The 20,094-nt window shown below is 41.5% G+C and overlaps 1 protein-coding gene across 1 annotated transcript in view; it reads left to right on the plus strand.

Moving 5' to 3' along the window:
- SLC26A3 (solute carrier family 26 member 3) overlaps window positions 1-20,094 on the plus strand; it is a 41,558-nt gene that overhangs the window by 14,792 nt on the left and 6,672 nt on the right. Inside the window, exons 11-17 of the mRNA XM_067468807.1 lie at window positions 3,188-3,283; window positions 8,540-8,646; window positions 11,778-11,847; window positions 12,859-12,951; window positions 14,636-14,731; window positions 17,808-18,041; window positions 19,866-19,920. Coding sequence (XP_067324908.1) covers window positions 3,188-3,283; window positions 8,540-8,646; window positions 11,778-11,847; window positions 12,859-12,951; window positions 14,636-14,731; window positions 17,808-18,041; window positions 19,866-19,920 — 751 coding nt within the window. The remainder of the gene's footprint in view (window positions 1-3,187; window positions 3,284-8,539; window positions 8,647-11,777; window positions 11,848-12,858; window positions 12,952-14,635; window positions 14,732-17,807; window positions 18,042-19,865; window positions 19,921-20,094) is intronic.

Consider the following 20,094-nt stretch of genomic DNA (forward strand, 5'->3'; position numbering starts at 1 on the left):
TTGTTCCACAACAATGTCTTTTATTCCTTGTTATAAGACATGGGAAATTGTGTTATATTCAGTTCAAAGTTATGCCAAAAATAATTGACAAATATTCCCCAGATTTCATAATAATAATAGTAATAATAATAATAATTTGAGAACACAGAAGTGCTGGACCACTCTCACAACCACCATGTCAGATTACACAGAGAAGCCATTGAAATCCACAAGCATGTGGACAATTTCAACAGAAAGGAGGAGACCATGAAGATGAACAAAATCTGGCTACCAGTTTTAAAAAACTCAAAAATTACAACAGCAAAACAACAGAGAGTAAACAATCAGGCACATCAATTCACTCTCAACAAGAGATTCCCCCCAGGCGCTTCCAGGCCATTGAATGCAAATCAAGGTGATCAGCTGAAACATTACCCTGGTCATTCCACAGATATATAAACCCATTTTTCCTACTTCCAACAGACCTCACTACCTCTGAGGATGCTTGCCATAGATGCAGGCGAAACGTCAGGAGAAAAATTGCCTCCAGAACATGGCCATATAGCCCGGAAAAACCTACAACAACCCAATAATAATAATAATAATAATAATAATAATAATAATAAGGAAGGAAAAAGGAAGAGGGGCTGACCAAGGGCAAGATGGATGGATGGCATCGTTGAAGTGACTGGCTTGACCTTGAAGGAGCTGGGGGTGGTGACAGCCGACAAGGAGCTCTGGCGTGGACTGGTCCATGAGGTCACGAAGAGTTGGAAGCGACTGAACGAATAAACAACAACAACATGGGTGCCTCTATACTGTAGAATGGCATCCTTGAAGTGACTGGCTTGACCTTGAAGGACCTGGGGGTGGCCACAACCGACAGGGAGCTCTAGCGTGGGCTGGTCCATGAGGTCACAAAGAGTCGGAAGTGACTGAAGAAATAAAAAACAACAATATGATAATACGCTTTGGGTTGTTGTAGGTTTTTTTGGGCTGTATGGCCATGGTCTAGAGGCATTCTCTCCTGACGTTTCACCTGCATCTACAAACAAATCAAGAACTTTGGCCCAAAAGCAAAGTGCTGGCTACTGGAGCTGATGAACAACTGCACTGCATCCTGTCAGATCCCCAAAATCTGGAGGAAAGCAAGAGTCATTGCCATCTTGAAGCCAGGCAAAGACCGTAATGATCCAAAAAGCTACAGACCAATCTCCCTGTTGTGCCACCTCTACAAAGTTCTGGAGAGACTTTTTCTGCATAGAATTATGGAAAAAATAGACCCATGTCTGATTCCACAGCAAGCTGGCTTCAGGAAAGGCAAAAGCTGCACATCACAAGTGCTGAACCTGACTCAGCACATAGAAGATGGCTTTGAAAAACAGCAGATCACAGGAGCTGTCTTCATAGACCTGTCAGCGGCTTATGATACTGTGAACCACCGCCTCCTGCAATTTCAACAGAAAGGAAGAAACCATGAAAATGAACAAAATCTGGCTACAAGTATTTAAAAAACTCTAAAATTGCAACAGCACAACAACAGAGAGGAAACTATCAGGGACATCTAATCACCTCTCAACAAAAGTTTGCTCCAAGCACAGTCAGTCCATTGTATGCTAATCAAGGTGGTCAGTTGAAACATTCACACCTAGCTCCAGCAGAAAAGAGTCCTTTGTCTCACCCTGGTCATTCCACAGATATATAAACCCTTTTTCCTACTTCCAACAGACCTCACTACCTCTGAGGATGCTTGCCATAGATGCAGGTGAAACGTCAGGAGAGAATGCCTCTAGACCATGGCCATACAGCCCGAAAAAACCTACAACAACCCAGTGATTCCGGCCATGAAAGCCTTCGACAATACATAATATGCTTTATTTATATTCTGCTTTATCTCCCTGGAGGGACTCAGAGTGGATTACAGTACACATATGAGGCAAACATTCAATGCCTTTTACACAACGAACATACAATACACAGATAAGGTAAAGGCCTTCCCATTTTCAACTCCGGCCATGGGGAGGTGCTCTTGTTTCATTTTCCATGCCAAGGAGCCTGCCATCTGTAGACATCTCCGATCTCTGATCTTTTTGCCGGCATGTCTGCATGGGGTGCCCTTTTTCCTTTCTGCCGAGGTAGAACCCATTGATCTACTCACATTGCATGCTTTCGAACTGTAGGTTGGCAAAAACTAGGGCTGACAGTTCAGGAGCTCACCTCGACTTGGGGCTTCGAACTGCTAACCCTCCGGTCAGCCGCTTTTCCTGCCTCGGATTTAAAAAAGCGGATTTAAATTCTCAATAAGTCCATTAGAGAGAACTAACACAAAATATTATCAAAGGCTTTCATGGCTGGAATCACTGGGTTGTTGTAGGTTTTTTGGGGGCTATATGGCCATGTTTTAGAGGCATTCTCTCCTGACATTTCGCCTGCGTATATGGCAAGCATCCTCAGACCTCACAACCTCTGAGGATGCTTGCATTAGATGAAGGCGAAACATCAGGAGAGAATGCTTCTAGAACATGGCCATATAGCCCGAAAAAACAACCCAACTTACACAGAAAGTTTTACAGAAGCTATATAACCCTAAAGTTACTAGTTAAAATGGACAAAACCTATGAAGGGGAATGCCGGAGATGTAAAAAACAGAAGGGTACTTTTTTCCATGTCTGGTGGTCATGTCCGATAGTATCACAATTTTGGAAAAGGGTAATTATGGAAACAAATAACATACTCACCAATGAGGTCAAGAAAAGCCCAACAGTGTGTCTTCTAGGGGCCCTTCCAGAAAGGCCCTGCATCCCAGGATCTGATGCCAGGTTTTCTGCACTAAACTGGATAATATGAGTCCCCTCTGCTAGATAATTTGGGATAAACAGAAAACCTGGGATCAAATCCTATCTGGAGGGGCCCTAAATCTATTTAGAGAGGGTATAAAGCAGAAAGATAAAGAAATATGCCAATACAGCTTTGTCACAGCAAGAATAGTTCTAAATCATGGAAGGAAGGAAGAGAACTACTCAAGAGTGGCTGAAGAGAAAAATTAATAGATTATATACAAATGGGTAAATGTCATGGGTCATAAGGAGGGTTGGCATTTTAATGCCTTCTAGCAGAAAGGGACCACAGATACATAGCAATACATAGTATGTAAGTATTAATTTCTCTTTTTAAAGTGTATTATGGTGTTGTTGTTTTCCACCACCAGTCCGTCCTTGCAGCTCTGGCTCTTGGGAATTTGAAAGGAATGCTGATGCAGTTCAAAGAGATTGGAGTTTTGTGGAAAAAGGACAAGTATGACTGTGTAAGTACATAATGATAAAACCCGGCATGAAATCCTGGTGCCATTCCATTTGTGGTTGGTTAAAAGTGCAGGCAAACAATATTGTAAATCACAATTTTACAAATCGGCATCAGGGCTTTAGTGAATTCTATCTGACTCTCATAAAACCAATTCTGAAGCAGAAAATTGTATTCACAGTCTTCAACTACTTCATATAGGAGGATGGTAGTGGTACTGGTTGTTTTCCATTTGCTTATTCACAAAAAAAAAAATGCAATGATACAGTACAGCCTGAACATCCTTTATCTACAACTAGCGGTCCCCTGGCACGCGTTGCTGTGGCCCAGTCTGGTGATCTGGAAAATAAAGTAATGAGGAAGTGTTGGTTTCTAATATATGTAATTTCTTGATGCTTGTGGGTAAACAGTATTTCTTGTTGTTTCTTTGTCAGTATAGATCTAGATATTGTTTGGTTTGCCTACTCGGGAATATGCAACATATAATTGTCCATATGTATAGGACAGATATAGTATCATAGATTTGAAAGGGGCCCCTTTCAAATCTATGATACTATATCTCTCCTATACGTACGTGTGTGTGTGTGAATCATATATACTTATGTATATCTATGGCTGGATGGCTCTTTGTCAGGAAGACTTTGATTACGTTTTCTTGACCTAGTGAAGGGAGTTGGACCGGATGGCCTTAAGGCAGCATTTCTCAACCTGGGGGTCAGGCTCCCCGGGGGAGGGGGTCATGAGGGCATGTCAGAAGGGTCACGAAAGACCACCAGGAACCATAGTATTTTATGTTGGTCATGGAGGTTCTGCGTGGGAAGTTTGGCCCAATTCTGTTATTGGTGGGGTTTGATTGTAGCTGAACTATAAATCCCAGTAACTACAACTCCCAAATGTCAAGGTCTATTTCTCCCAAACTCCTTCTGTGTTCATATTTGGCCATATGGAGTATTTCTGCCATGTTTGGTCTACATTCTTCATTGTTTGAGTCTACAATGCTCTCTGGGTATAGGTGAACTACAACTCCAAAACTCAATGCCCACCAAACCCTTCTACTGTTTTCTGTTGGTCATGGGAGTCCTGTGGGCCACGTTTGGTTCAATTCCATCATTGGTGGAGTTCAGAATGCTCTTTGATTGTAGGTGAAGTATACATCCCAGCAACTACAACTCCCTAATGACAAAATCCTTTTTTTATTGATGTTCACTCCTTAAGTTAGTAGGTGTCTTGTGGCCAAATTTGGCAGCAATTCGTCCAGTGGTTTTTGAGTTATTTTAATCCCACAAACGAACATTACATTTTTATTTATATAGATTACAAAATCCAAAATACTCTGAAATCCAAAATTTTCCACATGGGTGGCTGAGATAGTGACATCTTTGCTTTCTAATGATTCAGTGTACACAGACTTGGTTGCATGTACAAAAGATTATGTATAAAATTAGTATTATTTATTTATTTACTTCACTTGCATACCGCTTCTCTCATCCCGGGCGGGGGGGGGGGGGGACGGACGGACACTCAAATCGTTTCCAACATATTTATGGCAAAATTTAATACCTCACATACACATAAAACCTAACATAGAGTAATCATAACGTATAAACTTTCAATTAGATACCATATATACCCAAGTATAAGCTGACCTGAATATAAACCCAGGCACCACAAAAACTGGGAAAATGTATTGACTCAAGTATAAACCTAGGGTGGGAAATACAGCAGCTACTGGTCCATTTCAAAATAAAAACAGATACCAATAAAATTATATTAATTGAGGCATCAGAAGGTTAAATGTTTTTGAATATTTACATAACACTGTAATTTAAGATAAGACTGTCCAACTCTGATTCTAACCTTCTTCAACGTAAATGTGCTTATGTAACCTTCCAATAAGAATAAAGAGGTAACATAATGTAGTAGTAATAATAATAGAGTAAAATAATGGAAATGTAATAATAACAGTGTAGAGATGTGTTTATTATAAAGTGTTTATTATACTGTGTTTGAATCTGTATTTATGTATTACATTGGTTGCCATGGCCTAGCTGTGAGAGATAGGTTGCCATGGTGACAAGGCCGAAGAGGAGGTGGGCGGAGCTTAAGGAGAAAAAGGTTTGAAAGTGACAGTTAATTTTCAGTCAGGAGGAAGAGACCCTGAGAAGAGGAGCAGAGCCAGTTAAGGGCTCTGGGGAAATAGCAGAGTCGGGAAAGGACTCTGGGAAAGTAGTTTAGTCAGGAGGATGAGACCCTGAGAAGAGGGCAGAGTCAGTTAGGGCTCTGTTGTGTGAAGTAGTATAGATTCAGTTAGTTCTTAGTATTTGTGAATATTTCTTCAGCAAAGGAGCTGAAGGTGAAACCTTGTTAGATTGCTTGAGTAAAAAGAATCTAACAGAGGGGGTTTTAGGATCGCCAGTAGTGGAAGACTGGAGATCAGTGGTTTGATCCGGTATAGGACAAACAGTGTGAATATTCACAACAGGGAACACTGAAATAATAAAGCACTTCACTGAAGAAGGAGTTTATAAGATTGTAACATCAGAAGCCCGAATGTATCTCGACCAAGCCATATTGTAACCATCAAGCATGTGCCAAGTTCAACATCTCAATATTGCAACAATTACGCTTTGTTAATAATAAACTTGTTCTCTTTGTATTTTAAACCTGCCTCCTCCATTGATTTTATGTTCGGTGCATTCCACTCTACCAAAGTTACTTCACAACGCAAATAGGGATAAACAGAGACTTTAAGACCAGCGTCTCTAAACATATTGGTGGCAGTTTAATTTAATAGCAGTCTAGGAACGTCTTTATATTTTATTGGTGGCATTGATACATCTTTACATTTTTGGTGCCATTCGGTGGGATAAACTCTGATTCTAACCTTCTTCAACGTAAATGTGCTTATGTAACCTTCCAATAAGAATAAAGAGAGTAACATAATGTAGTAGTAATAATAATAGAGTAAAATAATGGAAATGTAATAATAACAGTAATAATAGAGTAAAATAATAAATGTAATAATAACAATAATAAATAGAGTCAAATAATACATGTAATAATAACATTAATAAAGTAAAATAATAATGTAATAATAATAATAGAGTAAAATAATAAATGCAATAATAACAATAATAAATAGAGTCAAATAATACATGTAATAGAAATAATAATAACTGAGCAAAATATTAAATAACGTTGACCCGAGTATAAGCCAAGAAGAACTTTTTCAGCCTATAAAATGGCTGAAAAACTAGGCTTATACTCAAGTATATACAGTAATAAAAACAGAACATTTAGACAATTAAATGTAGAATTAAAAACATCTATGTAAATAAAAACATAATGTTCGTTTGTGGGAATTAACATAACTCAAAAACCACTGAACAAATTGACACCAAATTTGGACACAATACACCTATCAGGCCAGCAAGTGACCATCACTCATAAAAACACTGAAAAACACAGCAGAAGAGGCTTAAAAAGCCCCAAAACAAAACAAAAATACATTACAATGCTCAAAACCACATATATACACAAACACACATATATACACATATACACAAATACACACACACACGTATATATATATATATATATATATATATATATATATATACACACACACACACACACACATACATACATATGTACACACACAAAGCACATATATACAGACTGAGCCACAGCAACACATGGCAGGGGACGGCTAGTATTAATATAAAAGTTAAAAACACTTAATCCAGAAATCATGGTCCAAGGCCATTCCAAATGTCCAATATCGATTGCACATAATCCATAACCATTCCTTGTATTCCTTACTGCCCAAAGGCTTGGTCTCATAGCCAAGGTTTTACTTTTTTCTGAAGGCCAGGAGAGAGGGCGCTCATTTAATTTCATTTTGGAGAAAGGAATTAGAATACTATCTGAAAAATGTATACTTTTCCCTTTAGTTCTTTGTCCTAAATAGTTGATGGCACTCTGTTTTGACTGGATTATGTGATTTTAACATCTCAAAGAATATAGTGCATAATATGCCTCTCTCTCTCTCTCTCTCTCTCTCTCTCTCTCTCTCTCTCTCCCTGTTCCCTGAAGCTCTATTGAACAAAAAAGGGGACCCAATGGACAGGCAGATAATCCACATTACCTGCTTTGAGCTGGATTATATAAATGTACAGTGCCATATAATCCAGATCAAAGTAGATAATCTAGATTTTATATGGCAGTGTAGAAAGGAACAAATTATTATGTTCCTTACATCTCGAGTCAAAGATCACTCTAGTCAATGTCTAAACCTAAACCTTAAGTCATAAACTTTATGGCTAAATGTATTTTCTGTGAATCATCCCCGGTGCTTGAGAAAGTTATGCTGCCTAGGAATTCTGAGAATTACGATCTAAAAAGTAATTTCCCTTCCCAAATGTATTGTCGAAGGCTTTCATGGCCGGAATCACTCAGTTCTTGTGGGTTTTTTCGGGCTATATGGCCATGTTCTAGAGGCATTTCTCCTGACGTTTCGCCTGCATCTATGGCAGGCTTCCTCAGAGGTCTGCTGGAGCTGGGAAAAAAGGGGTTTATATATCTGTGGACTGACCAGGGTGAGACAAAAGGCTTTTGTAAGTTGGGCTAGGTGTGAATCTTTTCAACTGACTACCTTGATTAGCATACAATGGGCTGACTGTGCCTGGAGCAAACTCTTAATGAAAGGTGCTTAGAAGTCCCTGCCTGTTTTTCTCTCTGCTGTTTTAATTTTAGAATTTTTTAATACTGGTAGCCAGATTTTGTTCATTTTCATGGTTTCTTCCTTTCTGTTGAAATTGTCCACATGTTTGTGGATTTCAATGGCTTCTCTGTGTAGTCTGACATGGTGGTTGTGAGAAAAGATTCACACCTAGCCCAACTTACAAAAGCCTTTTGTCTCACCCTGGTCAGTCCACAGATATATAAACCCCTTTTTTCCCAGCTCCAGCAGACCTCTGAGGAAGCCTGCCATAGATGCAGGCGAAACGTCAGGAGAAATGCCTCTAGAACATGGCCATATAGCCCGAAAAAAACCCACAAGAACTGAGTAATTTCCCAAACTCAGATAATTGCTACTAACTTTAGCATGCCTTCTTTTACCAAGCTTTTATCAGTGCAATTAGAAGTGAGGGACAAAAATGCCTTGAATCTCCATGTGTTTTCTTAAAAATAACTGAATGTCTTCATGTTATCTGATCATATTATCTGATATTCATTTATTTTCTTGTTTATTTGTCAGTTTATCTGGATTGTTACCTTCCTGGCTGCTATTTTACTGGGGCTGGATCTTGGACTTGCAGCGGGGCTCGGATTTGAACTCCTGACTGTTATATTCCGTGCACAGTTGTGAGTAAACGTTTATACCACGTCTATCCAACTTGTCACCTGAAACTCTTGTAGTAGCGAAAGTTTTGAAAGTTATTTTATAAGTATTTGTTATAGTAATGAACTAAGTAACTAATCAAGTAATTAGCACAGTAATCAAATTAATTAACAATAGACTGGCATGCTGTTCAGCAATTATGAGATTGCAAGCTGGACTCATTTATTTATTTATTTATTTACTAGCTGTACCCGCCACGCTTTGCTGTGGCCAACCTTCCCTCTTTCTCTCCTTCTTTCCCTCCTTCCTTCACTCCCGCTTTCCTTCCTTCCTGTCTTTCCTTCTCTTCTTCCTTCCTTCTCTATCTCTTTCCTTCCTTCCCCCTTTTTCTTTCTCTTCTGCCGTCTCTTTTCTTCCTTCTCTCTTTCCTTCTTTCCTTCCCTCCCTCTTTCTCTACATCTTCCCCCTTTCCTTCGCTCCCTCTTTCCTTCCTTCTTTCCCTTTTTTCTTTCCTTCTCTCCTTCCTTCCTTCTTTAACTTTCCTTCCTTTCCCCTTTTTCTTTCCCTCCCTCTTTCTCTCCTTTTTTTCTTCTCTACCACTTTTCTTCCTTCCTTCTCTCTTTGCTTCCATGCTTCCTTCTCCCTTTCTTTCTTTCTTTCTTTCTTTCTTTCTTTCTTTCTTTTCTCCCCTTCCCTCCCTCTTTCTTCCCTTTTTTCTGTATTGTCATTTAGTTTTTCATCATTTGGCTTTTGGGGGCTTTTTAAATCCTTTCTGCTGTTTTTATATTTATATTTTTACTAGCTGTACCCGCCACGCATTGCTATGGCCAACCTTCCCTCTTTCTCTCCTTCTTTCCCTCCTTCCTTCACTCCCTCTTTCCTTCCTTCCTGTCTTTCCTTCTCTTCTTCCTTCCTTCTCTATCTCTTTCCTTCCTTCCCCCTTTTTCTTTCTCTTCTGCCGTCTCTCTTTTCTTCCTTCTCTCTTTCCTTCTTTCCTTCCCTACCTTTCTCTACATCTTCCCCTTCCTTCGCTCCCTCTTTCCTTCCTTCTTTCCCTTTTTTCTTTCCTTCTCTCCTTCCTTCCTTCTCTAACTTTCCTTCCTTTCCCCTTTTTCTTTCCCTCCCTCTTTCTCTCCTTTCTTTCTTCTCTACCACTTTTCTTCCTTCCTTCTCTTTGCTTCCATGCTTTCTTCTCCCTTTCTTTCTTTTGTTTTTTTTCCCTCCCTCTTTCTTTTGTTTCTTTGTTTCTTTCTTTTTTTCTCCCCTTCCTCTTTCTTCCCTTTTTTCTGTATTGTCATTTAGTTTTTCACCATTTAGCTTTTTGGGGCTTTTTAAGTCCTTTCTGCTGTGTTTTTCAGTGTTTTTATGAGTGAAGGACATACATTGGGTTGTTATGTGTCTTGTGTCCAAATTTGGTGTCAATTTCCCCAGTGGTTTTTGAATTCTGTTAATCCCACAAATGAACATTGCATTTTTATTTATATAGATTTATTTATATATCTATTTATTTATTTACAGTATTTATATTCCGCCCTTCTCACCCCGCAGGGGACTCAGGGTGGATTACAATGTACATGGCAAACATTCAATGCCATAGACATACAACATACATTTATAGGTAAACACAGAGGCAATTTAACATTCCAGCTTTTCCTTGAGGGTATTCTGGCCACCAGGGGAGCTGTCCCTTCACCGACCATTTTGTGACACTGATGAAGTACTTCCTCATTCTTTGCATGCTTGCTGGAGATTTTTATGGCCTCATAAATTACTTAAATTTGCCTCCCCGCATAAGCGGTACCTAAATTTCCTACTTGACCGATGCAACTGTCTTTCGGGCTGCAAAGGTTGACAGCAAGCTACACAAAATTGGTCAGAAGCTCACTCCAACCCGGGCTGGCTCGAACTCATAACCTTTTGGTCAGTAGTGATCTTAATGCAGCTGACTCCCAGCCAGATGTGTCACAGTCCCAGTGCAGCTCGTAACTGTTGGAGATTCATCTTTACAGTCATGAACGACTGTGTATAAAATTACCTTCAGACTATGTGTATGAGCTGTGAATGAAACACAAATACATTTTGTGTTCAAACGTGGGTTCCACTGCCAAGACATCTATTTGCCTTATCTAAATGGGGCTGCAGTGGTGCAGCGGGTTAAAACACTAAACTGCAGAATTTGCTGACCAGAAGGCCGGTGGTTCGAATCAATGGGATGGGATGAGTCCCTGTTGTTAGGCTCAGTTTCTGCCAACCTAGCAATTTGAAAACATGCAAATATGAGTAGATCAATAGGTACCGTCCCAATGGGAAGGTAACAATGCTTCTTGCAGCCATACTGGCCACATGACTTAGGAGGCGTCTGCGGACAATGCTAGTTCTTCGGCTTAGAAATAGAGATGAATACCACCCCCCAGAGTCGGACTCGACTAGACTTAATGTCAAGGGAAACCTTTACCTTTACCTTCAAAAGCATTTCAAACTCCCCAAAAATCCCACGGGACCTCTCCAGCTGTCTTTTCATGACATGCCAAAAATGGCGAGTTTTCCAGATGTAATTCCCCAATATTCCAATCTCCTTGGAAACACTTTGGTTGTGGTATTGCCAGTCTTGAAAAGTAGACTTTTGAAGGTTGGCATCATCAGATGTAATGATAACAATGGAGATTTGTCATCAGAGTTACATCAATACTGCAGGATCTTGATCAAAAAGTAACTATTTACTTCTCTTGTTTCTCAAATGTGCGAAACGTAGTTATTTTTCATTATTTTTTCAAAAATACAGGCAGTCCCCAAGTTACAAACAAGATAGGTTCTGTAGGTTTTATTACTATACTAGCTTGGGGACCTGGTGCTGCCCGGGTAATTTGAGAAAGGCATTGTGCGCCAAGGTTGGTCTTTATCAGTTATTTATGTGGCTCGCAATACTCTCAGGAAGTTAGTGAAGGTACTGCGAGTCCCATCGTCCATGGTCCACCGTCCTCCAAACTGCACCAGGATGTAGAGTGGGTGATGGGGGCTCTGCGTGCCAAGTTTGGTCTTGATCAGTCATTGGATGAGTGTCACAGCAGTCTCAGGAAGCGAGTGGAGGTACTTATTAAATATTAATAATTAATATTAATCACAATATTAAATTTTCCCATTTTTGTTTTAACAGTCCAAAGTGCACACTCCTTGCCAGTGTTGGAAGAAAAGATATCTACAGAAACAGAAAGGATTACACAGATGTAAGTGTTTTATTTTATGCTAACTTTCATATCTGAGCTGTTCATGATAGGATGCATTATATTAATAGCAGGGGCGGCTCGTCCATTATGCAAAGTAAGCGGTCGCAGAACACTTTTTTTTTTTGCCAGGGGCGCAGAGGCGCCTCTGTAAATGCCCCTCGACTGCCACTTGAGGAGCGCCCCCTCAGCTCACAACAGCCCTAGCAGTCCGGGGGGAGCCTCGGCTTTCTTCCCTCGCTGCCGGGCGATCCTCTTCCCAAAGGGGCCGGGCCCTTGAGCCTCGCCTAGCCCCTCTCGTTCCTGCGCCACCCGGCCACCGGGTGCGTGAGCAGAGCCGGCGCTCAATCGTTCTCTGTGTTCAATCCCTTCCCCATGACCGGCTCCCTTTCCCGATCCCCCGGCGCTCCTCCCACCTCCTCTCCTCTCCCCAATCCACAGGTAGGTCAAGGGGCGGAGCCGCCATGCCTGGCCTGCTTCGGGTCCGGAGGCGTGTCTGAAGACCCCAGCGTGCGCACCAAAAGTCGCCTCTTCTCCTGACTTTCTCTTCAGCCATTGGGACCAAGAGAGAGAGAGAGCCCCTCCGGCTGGAGGTATTTCCCACCTCCGCTCCCTCCTTTGTTTTTGCGCCTACCTTCAGGAAAGGTGGGCATCTCCACCTCTCTCTCTCTCTCTCTCTTGGTCCCAATGGCTGAGGAGAAAGTCAGGAGAAGAGGTGACTTTTGGTGCACACGCCGGGGTCTTCAGCCACGCCTCCAGACCCAAAGCGGGCCAGGCAAGGAAGCAAATGCGGTAAATGTAGTTACTGGGATGTATAGTTCACCTACAATCAAAGAGCATTCTGAACTCCACCAATGATGGAATTGAACCAAATATGGCACACGGAACTCCCACGACAAACAGAAAATATATATCAATGATTGGTTGGGGGGGGGGGCACCAAAATACTGTTTGCTTACTGTTGAAAATTACCTAGGACCGCCTCTGATTAATAGATAATATTTTGGGACCTAGATATATGAGCCAGAGGGAGTGAAGATCTTCAGATGTCCATCCCCAATCTTCTTTGCTAATATTGACTTCTTCAAGGACAAATTGACAGCAGCTGTAAGTACTTTAGTAGAAATATTTTTCCGTAGTGATTTTTATAACTGCTTCCTTTAAGAATGAAGGAAGTCTGCCTTATTTAATGGAGCATTGAGAGAAAAATGTGGCTATTCTGCTTTCTGTATTTAAAAGTGTTGGAGTTCAGCCTGTGACTGTGTCTAATGATCAGGGCACTTTGGATGTTGGGAATGACAATGACAATGCTGTTTCTAATGGTGAGGGTGCTTTAGATGCAAAGAATGACAATGAGATTCCTGTTCAAAGTGTCTTTGCTGATGGGAATGGTCCTGAAAAGTCGGGAGATTATTTATTTATTTATTTATTTATTTATTTATTTATTCAAACTTATATGCTGCCACTCCCCTGGGGCTCGGAGCGGCTTACAAGAACAGGCTAAAATCTAAAACAATTTAAAAACAATTTAAAAACCACAATATCAAAGATCAAAGGCCTGTCGAAACAGATATATCTTACATGCCCTGTGGAAAGTTGATAGGTCCCGCAAGGCACGGACTTCAGGTGGCAGAGTATTCCAGAGTGATGGTGCCACGGCTGTAAAGGCTCTGCGTCTGGTTGCCGTTAGACGCAAGGTCCTGACACTGGGGACTTCCAATAAATCTTGGTCCTCAGAACGGAGGGATCTCTAGGGTTGGTAGGGGGTGAGGCGGCCCCTCAGGTACATCAGCCCCAGACCATGCAAGGCCTTAAAGGTGAGTACCATCACTTTGAAAGTGATCCGGTGCTCAATTGGTAATTAATGCAGCTGTAGTAAGATTGGTGTTATGTGGCATCTCATCGGAGTTCCCACAAGAAGCTGAGCAGCTGCATTTTGTACCAACTTGAGCTTCCGGATCACCGACAGAGGAAGGTCAATGTAGAGGGCGTTACAGTAGTCCAGTCTTGAGATGACCGTGGCCTGGATCACCGTAGCTAGGTCGTCCCAGGACAGGTAGGGGGCCAGCCATCTAGCCTGCCGCAGATGAAAAAAGGCAGTTCTGCTAACGGTGGAGACCTGGGCCTCCATCGTCAGCAGAGGGTCCAAAAGGACTCCCAGACTCTTTACCAATGATGACGGGCATAGCGCCTCACCATCCAGGGTAGGCAGCTGGATATCCCCACTGCCCGGTTGACCCAGCCATAGGATCTCCATATTTGCTGGATTCAACCGCTACCTGCTTGGACGCAGCCATTCAGTAACGGCCTCGAGGCACTGATGGAAATAATCGGGTACGGAGTCTGGTCGGCCTTCCATCTTCAGCACCAGTTGAGTGTCATCAGCATACTGGTAACACTCAACCCCAAAACCTCGATCCAGTTGAGGAAGTGGTCACATATAAATGTTAAACAACAAAGGGGAGAGATTGTCCCCCTGAGTAACACCACAAGATAGAGGGGACCTCTCAGAGACCAGGCCTCCCCTCTCTACTCGCTGTCCACGGTTGTGAAGAAAGGAGGACAGCCAATTTAAAGCTGTCCCCCTGACTCCAACAGCAGCAAGGCGGTGGGTCAAAAGATTGTGGTCGACTGTGTCAAATGCTGCTGTGAGAGCCAATAACACAAGCAGCGCTGACCCGTCCTGGTCAAGCTGGCATCATAGGTGATCCGTGATGGAGACCATTTAGCATTTTCCAGAATTGCAATGAAAGTAAACTGGTTTCTGTAATCTTCATTTTTATAAAATCAGGTCGGTTTCAAACCATTGAGGGTGCTACGCAAGCGTAACAAAGCTCTGAGGAAAATCAGAAGGATGCTGAAGAAAGGAGAGCTTCAAGTGACACCTGTAAGTATGCACCTGTCTTGGAAGGAAAGGGCCAATTTGTATGTTTGTTGCGAGGCGACTGGATTGGAGATCGGGCCAATTTTTCCCTTTATAGGCAGCCCCCAAGTTACAAACATCTGACTTTGCTGTCACGCACTGGGCCTATAGTAGTTGGCTTTTAAACAGGACATGCTCTTTGTGCCCAGCAGGAAGCCGGAGTGCCTCAAGTGAGAGGCCCTAAGGATTTTCCTATACAGAGTCTTTAGAAGTGGCAGCCAGGTTGTTAACTGGGGCGCCTTACAGAGAGAGGTCATCCCTCCTGTTGAAGGAACTCCTCTGGCTGCCATTCATCTACTGGACCCAATTCAAGGTGCAGGTTCTTACCTACAAAGCCCTGAACGGTTTGGGACCCGCCTACCTGCGTGATCGCATCTCTGTATACGAACCCACACGATCCCTTCGATCATCCGGGGAGGCCCTGCTCTTGATCCCACCAGCATCACAGGCGCGATTGGTGGGGACGAGAGAGAGGGCCTTTTCGGTGGTGGCCCCTCGACTCTGGAACTCACTCCCTAAAGACATCAGACAGGCTCCAACTTTGGCAGTCTTCAGGAGGAGCTTGAAGACGTGGCTGTTTCAGTGTGCCTTTCCTGAATAATGACCCCACAGGAAATTCACTCCTGAAAGAGTTGTTATCATGGTGAAAAGGAGTCTCAACTGAAGCTTTCTCACCAATCTTTGTTTCAATAACAAGCTATTCTTTTTGAAATCCAATTGTCACAGGAACAGAAAGTGCAATGAAATCTTCTGATCAGGGGCATAGACACTTTGACATCCTTGATGTACATCATTGCTTGTCAAGGTACAAAAGTAAAAAATAAAAAAGAGACTTTATGACCACATTCATAAAGATAAGGTTTATAGCCTTAGTGTGGGAAAAAGTCGAGTCTTTCAGTAAAGTGTTTTAAACTCCCTGTCAAGTTTCATTCAAGAAAGCAGCGATAAGGGGAAATAGCATTGTGGATGTCTCTAAAACTGAAATAAAACTGGAATTCTCTGCCCCCATCTACATTGCCATATAAAATTCAGATTATCTACCTTGAACTGGAGTATATAGAAGTGTAGACTCATATACTCTAGTTCAGATAAGATAATTTTGATTATCTTTGATCTGGATTATATGGCAGTGTGGATCCAGCCTGAAATTCATGAAATTCATTACTTTAGTGGATGTTTTTGACTGTATTCCTGTTCTGTGATGTCCAAGGGAATGTGCTAAGTCAGTGAATCTCCACTTGTTTTGGACTTCAACTTCCAGGAGGAACCGGCAGCTTCTCCAATGGTCAGGAAGCTCAAAAGATCAGGAGGATCAAAATTTGGGAGCTACCGTGGCCTCTTCTACTTTTATATAAAATCCAGATTTACTTTTTTGAACTTGATTATATGTCAGTATAGACTCATATAGTCCAGTTCAAAGCGGATAAATGTCGATTGTGTACATTGATAATCTGAATTATAAGCAGTGTAGAACATTTAAGATGTTCCTACTACATCAAAGCCCTAAAGGGTGGTGGGAGGATCTTTAATAAAAATAATAATAAAACTTTATTTATACTCCGCCACCATCTCCCCAAGGGGATTTGGTGCGGCTTACATGAGGCCACGCCCATCAATATAGTAAAACAATAAACACAAGAACACAATAGAAAATAAAAATAACATAACATAAGATGCAAAAACCAATATAAATAAACATCACAACAGTTTTTTGGTGGTGGCAGGAGTAACTTGAGAAACTGCAAGTCGCTTCTAGTGTGAGAGAATTGGCTGTTTGGAAGGACATTGCCCAGGGGATGCCCGGATGTTGTGATGTTTTAACATCTTTGTGGGAGGCTTTGCTCATGTCGCCGCATGAGGAGCTGGAGCTGATAGAGGGAGCACATCCGTGCTCTCCCCAGATTTGAACCTCCGACCTATCAGTCTTCAGTCCTGCCGGCACAGGGGTTTAACCCACTGTGCCACCGAGGGCTCCTAGCACAACAGTATAAAATCAGAACATTAAAACACTGAAATAATCACAGTGGGCAGGGCCAATGCAAAGATTAAAACTTAATTTTTTTAAAAAACACTGGGTCATAGAGCAATGTAATGTATAAATGTATATGTAAATGGATATATAAATGTAATGTTCGTTTGTGGGACGCACATAACTCAAAAACCACTGGACGAAATGACACCAAATTTTGCCACAAGACACCTACTGACCCAAGGAGTGACCGGCACTCAAAGAATCACCAAAAACAGTGAAAATAACATTAAAATCCAAAAACAGTAGAAAGTGACACAGTGTGTGCGTGCAAATGCTTTCCATGGCCCCGCCCCTTCCTGCGTTAGAACGCAACAAGCGTGAGAAGCACCACCAACCATCCTCCCTCTTCTGGCCATAGCAGGAGCTAGGAACGGACAGCAAAATGGTGGGTTCAGTGAGGAGGGGAGACTTATCCACCACCAGGGAGGGAGGGAAAGATGGAAAGAAAGATGGAAAGAAGGAAAGAGAGAAGAAAGGAAAGAAAGAGGTAGAGAAAGAAGAAAGGAGAGAAATTAAAATGGGAAAGAAAAAGGGAGGGGAAAGAAGGAAAGAGGTAGAGAAGGAAGAAAGTAGAGAAATTAAAATGAGAAAGAAAAGGGGAGGATAAGGAAGGAAAGAGGTAAAGAAGGAAGGGAGGAGAGAAGGAAAGACAAAAAGGGAAGGAAAGAAAGAGGGAGAGAAGGAAGGAGAGAAAGAGAGGTGAGAAAGAGGGAGGGGAGGTAGGCCACAGCAACGTGTGGTGGGTACACCTAGTATATTATAATAAATGTATTATGGAGATTATAATACATTGGGAAGCTTTTGGTCAGATGAAAATTTATAGGAGCTGTAATTCTACAGAACTCAATAGCTGAAATATTTCAACATGAAAACTCATGTGTGGGAGTCCTTATTTTCAGTCTCCCTTCTCCATAGAAGGCACAGGTAAGCAGCTTACCTTGAATAGCAGCAAGAATCCTATAACATCTCATTAATCATTATTTCTTACATGTTCTTTTTTCCATACAGAAAGGTTTTATTTGCACTGTTAATGCTGTGAATGATTCCGACGAAGAACTAGATAACAACCACATTGAAGAACTGGATCAGCCCACAGATACCAAAGACTTGCCAATTCAGATAGACTGGTCTTCCAGCCTTCCTCCCAGCATCACAGTTCCATCAGTCGATATTCACAGCCTCGTTCTTGATTTCTCTGCAGTGTCATTTCTTGATGTTTCTGCAATGAGAGTCCTCAAAGAGGTAATTGTATTCCATACATGATCCAGGCTGTGGATGTAGAAGTGAAATAGTTTTTCATGCTGTTTCATTTATATCCCAAGCAACTGACTACATCCCAATCTTCGTCCCCTCAACCCTAACTTGGGATCCTTTATCACTACCCTGTTATAGCACTATAATTCTATTTTAATTGTCATGGCAACATCCAGTGGAATCCTGGGATTTGTACTTAAGTATTTAGTATTCTCAGCTAGAGCTCTAGAGCCTCACAAACACAATATTTCATTTGATGTGTTGCACTCCAGGACAGGAAAAGCCCTCTGACTTTAAACACCATATGTTGAATAGGAAAACAATCCTTTTATTGGAGATAATTTTAAAAAAATGCAAAGTAAAAAGCACTTTATAGAAATAGGTAAATCCAATTAGGTAAGAAGATAAGCAGGAACAAAATAGTCCAGGGTAAAGCTCAGTAAAGTCCATGAAAAGGAAGTCCACACTTCTCTAATACAATCCAGAAAACCAGGAAACATTAATCCAAGGCATGAGTATGTAGTCATAAAATCCAAGAATCAAAACCATGAAACAAGAAATACTTAAGCATGAATCTTCCAAGCTAGGCTTCCATGAAACAAGGACAACTAAACTTGATTCCAAATGATGTTTCATCTGGCTACATCTGACTTTTATGCCCTCTTTAAGCTATTCCAAGCACTCAGAAATTGGTTTCACTTTAATTGAGATTCCCTTATCTTTTTCTGTCGGAGCCTGGCAGAGCACCGAAACCACTGTTCCGCTTGTCTGTTTTGACTAATCTCCTGCCCTCTATCTATTTGCTCAGGTGCCGAGTTGTTTTCAAGCCCCAAATCCTGGAAACTCTCTGGTAGCAATTTGGGGAGTACACCATCATCCCCACACACTTCAAGGACATTCTCATGGGAAACTACACTTTGAACAGGGATCTCCTGTTCATTCTCTGCATCAATATCATTAACCAAACCATTGCCATCTTGAAACTCATTGATATCACTCCCCACATCCAAAGCACCCTGATCCTGAAACACAATCACAGGATGTTGTCATGGCTGTTACAAGTGGAATCAGTGGTATAACACGGTGGTTTGAAAGGACCCTGAAAAGCTAGCATCAGTTTGAGTCTATTGTAACTGCTCTGAAGTGTGGCAAAGCAATTATGGAGCAGAAACACATATTACCACAAACATTCAGATAGCAATATCTGAAAATATGGTTCAGCGATTGCCATTTGTTCAAGATGCTAAGGATCTACAACCGCGTTAGCAGTTGTTGAGAGTGTTAAAAATGAGTGATTCTGATTTCAGTGTTAAAATTATACAATCGTAGAGTTGGAAGAGACCACAGGGTCAACCATTCTAACCCCCGCCACACAGAAACACACTATCAAACCACCTAGACAGATGACCATTCAGCTTCTGCTTAAAAACCTCAAGAAAAGGAGATTCCACCACCTTGTGAGTCAGTATATTCCACTTTTTGACAATCTTTATTGTCAGGAAGTTCTTCCTGGTGTTTCGTTGGAATCTCCTTTTAGTTATCAAAGCAGCTGAAAAGTATTCTGCACTCTTCTCACTGTAACATCCTTTCAAAAGTTGAATGTACAAAATGTGTTTTGCCACATGCATCCACACAGCAGAACAGCTTCTGACCAAAATGTGGCACTATTCATGACACACGTTGTATTGAGCATAAAAGGTCTGTGCTTACTTATATGGCAGCACTTTGTGCTCTGCTAAGAAGGTGAAACTTTTCTTAATGTTTGCCAATTGTCAACCAATCACTAAAGGCCATTCATTTCTTCTTTAACAGACTTTGAAAGAGTTTATCCGAATTGATGTGGATGTATATATTGTAGGAGCACATGGTAAGCTGATCCAGTTCCATATGTCATTCAAGCCATATTGCATGGTCTAAGTTTGTTTATTACCTAGTCTTTAATGTCCCAAAGAAACAAAACACTTCTCCTCTATGGCTCCCCGACTCTGGAACTCATTACCTGGAGAGATCAGGAAAGCCCCTACACTAGAAACCTTTAAAA

Source organism: Anolis sagrei, chromosome 5 (genome assembly GCF_037176765.1).
Source record: "Anolis sagrei isolate rAnoSag1 chromosome 5, rAnoSag1.mat, whole genome shotgun sequence".
NCBI classification, from domain to species: Eukaryota; Metazoa; Chordata; class Lepidosauria; order Squamata; family Dactyloidae; genus Anolis; species Anolis sagrei.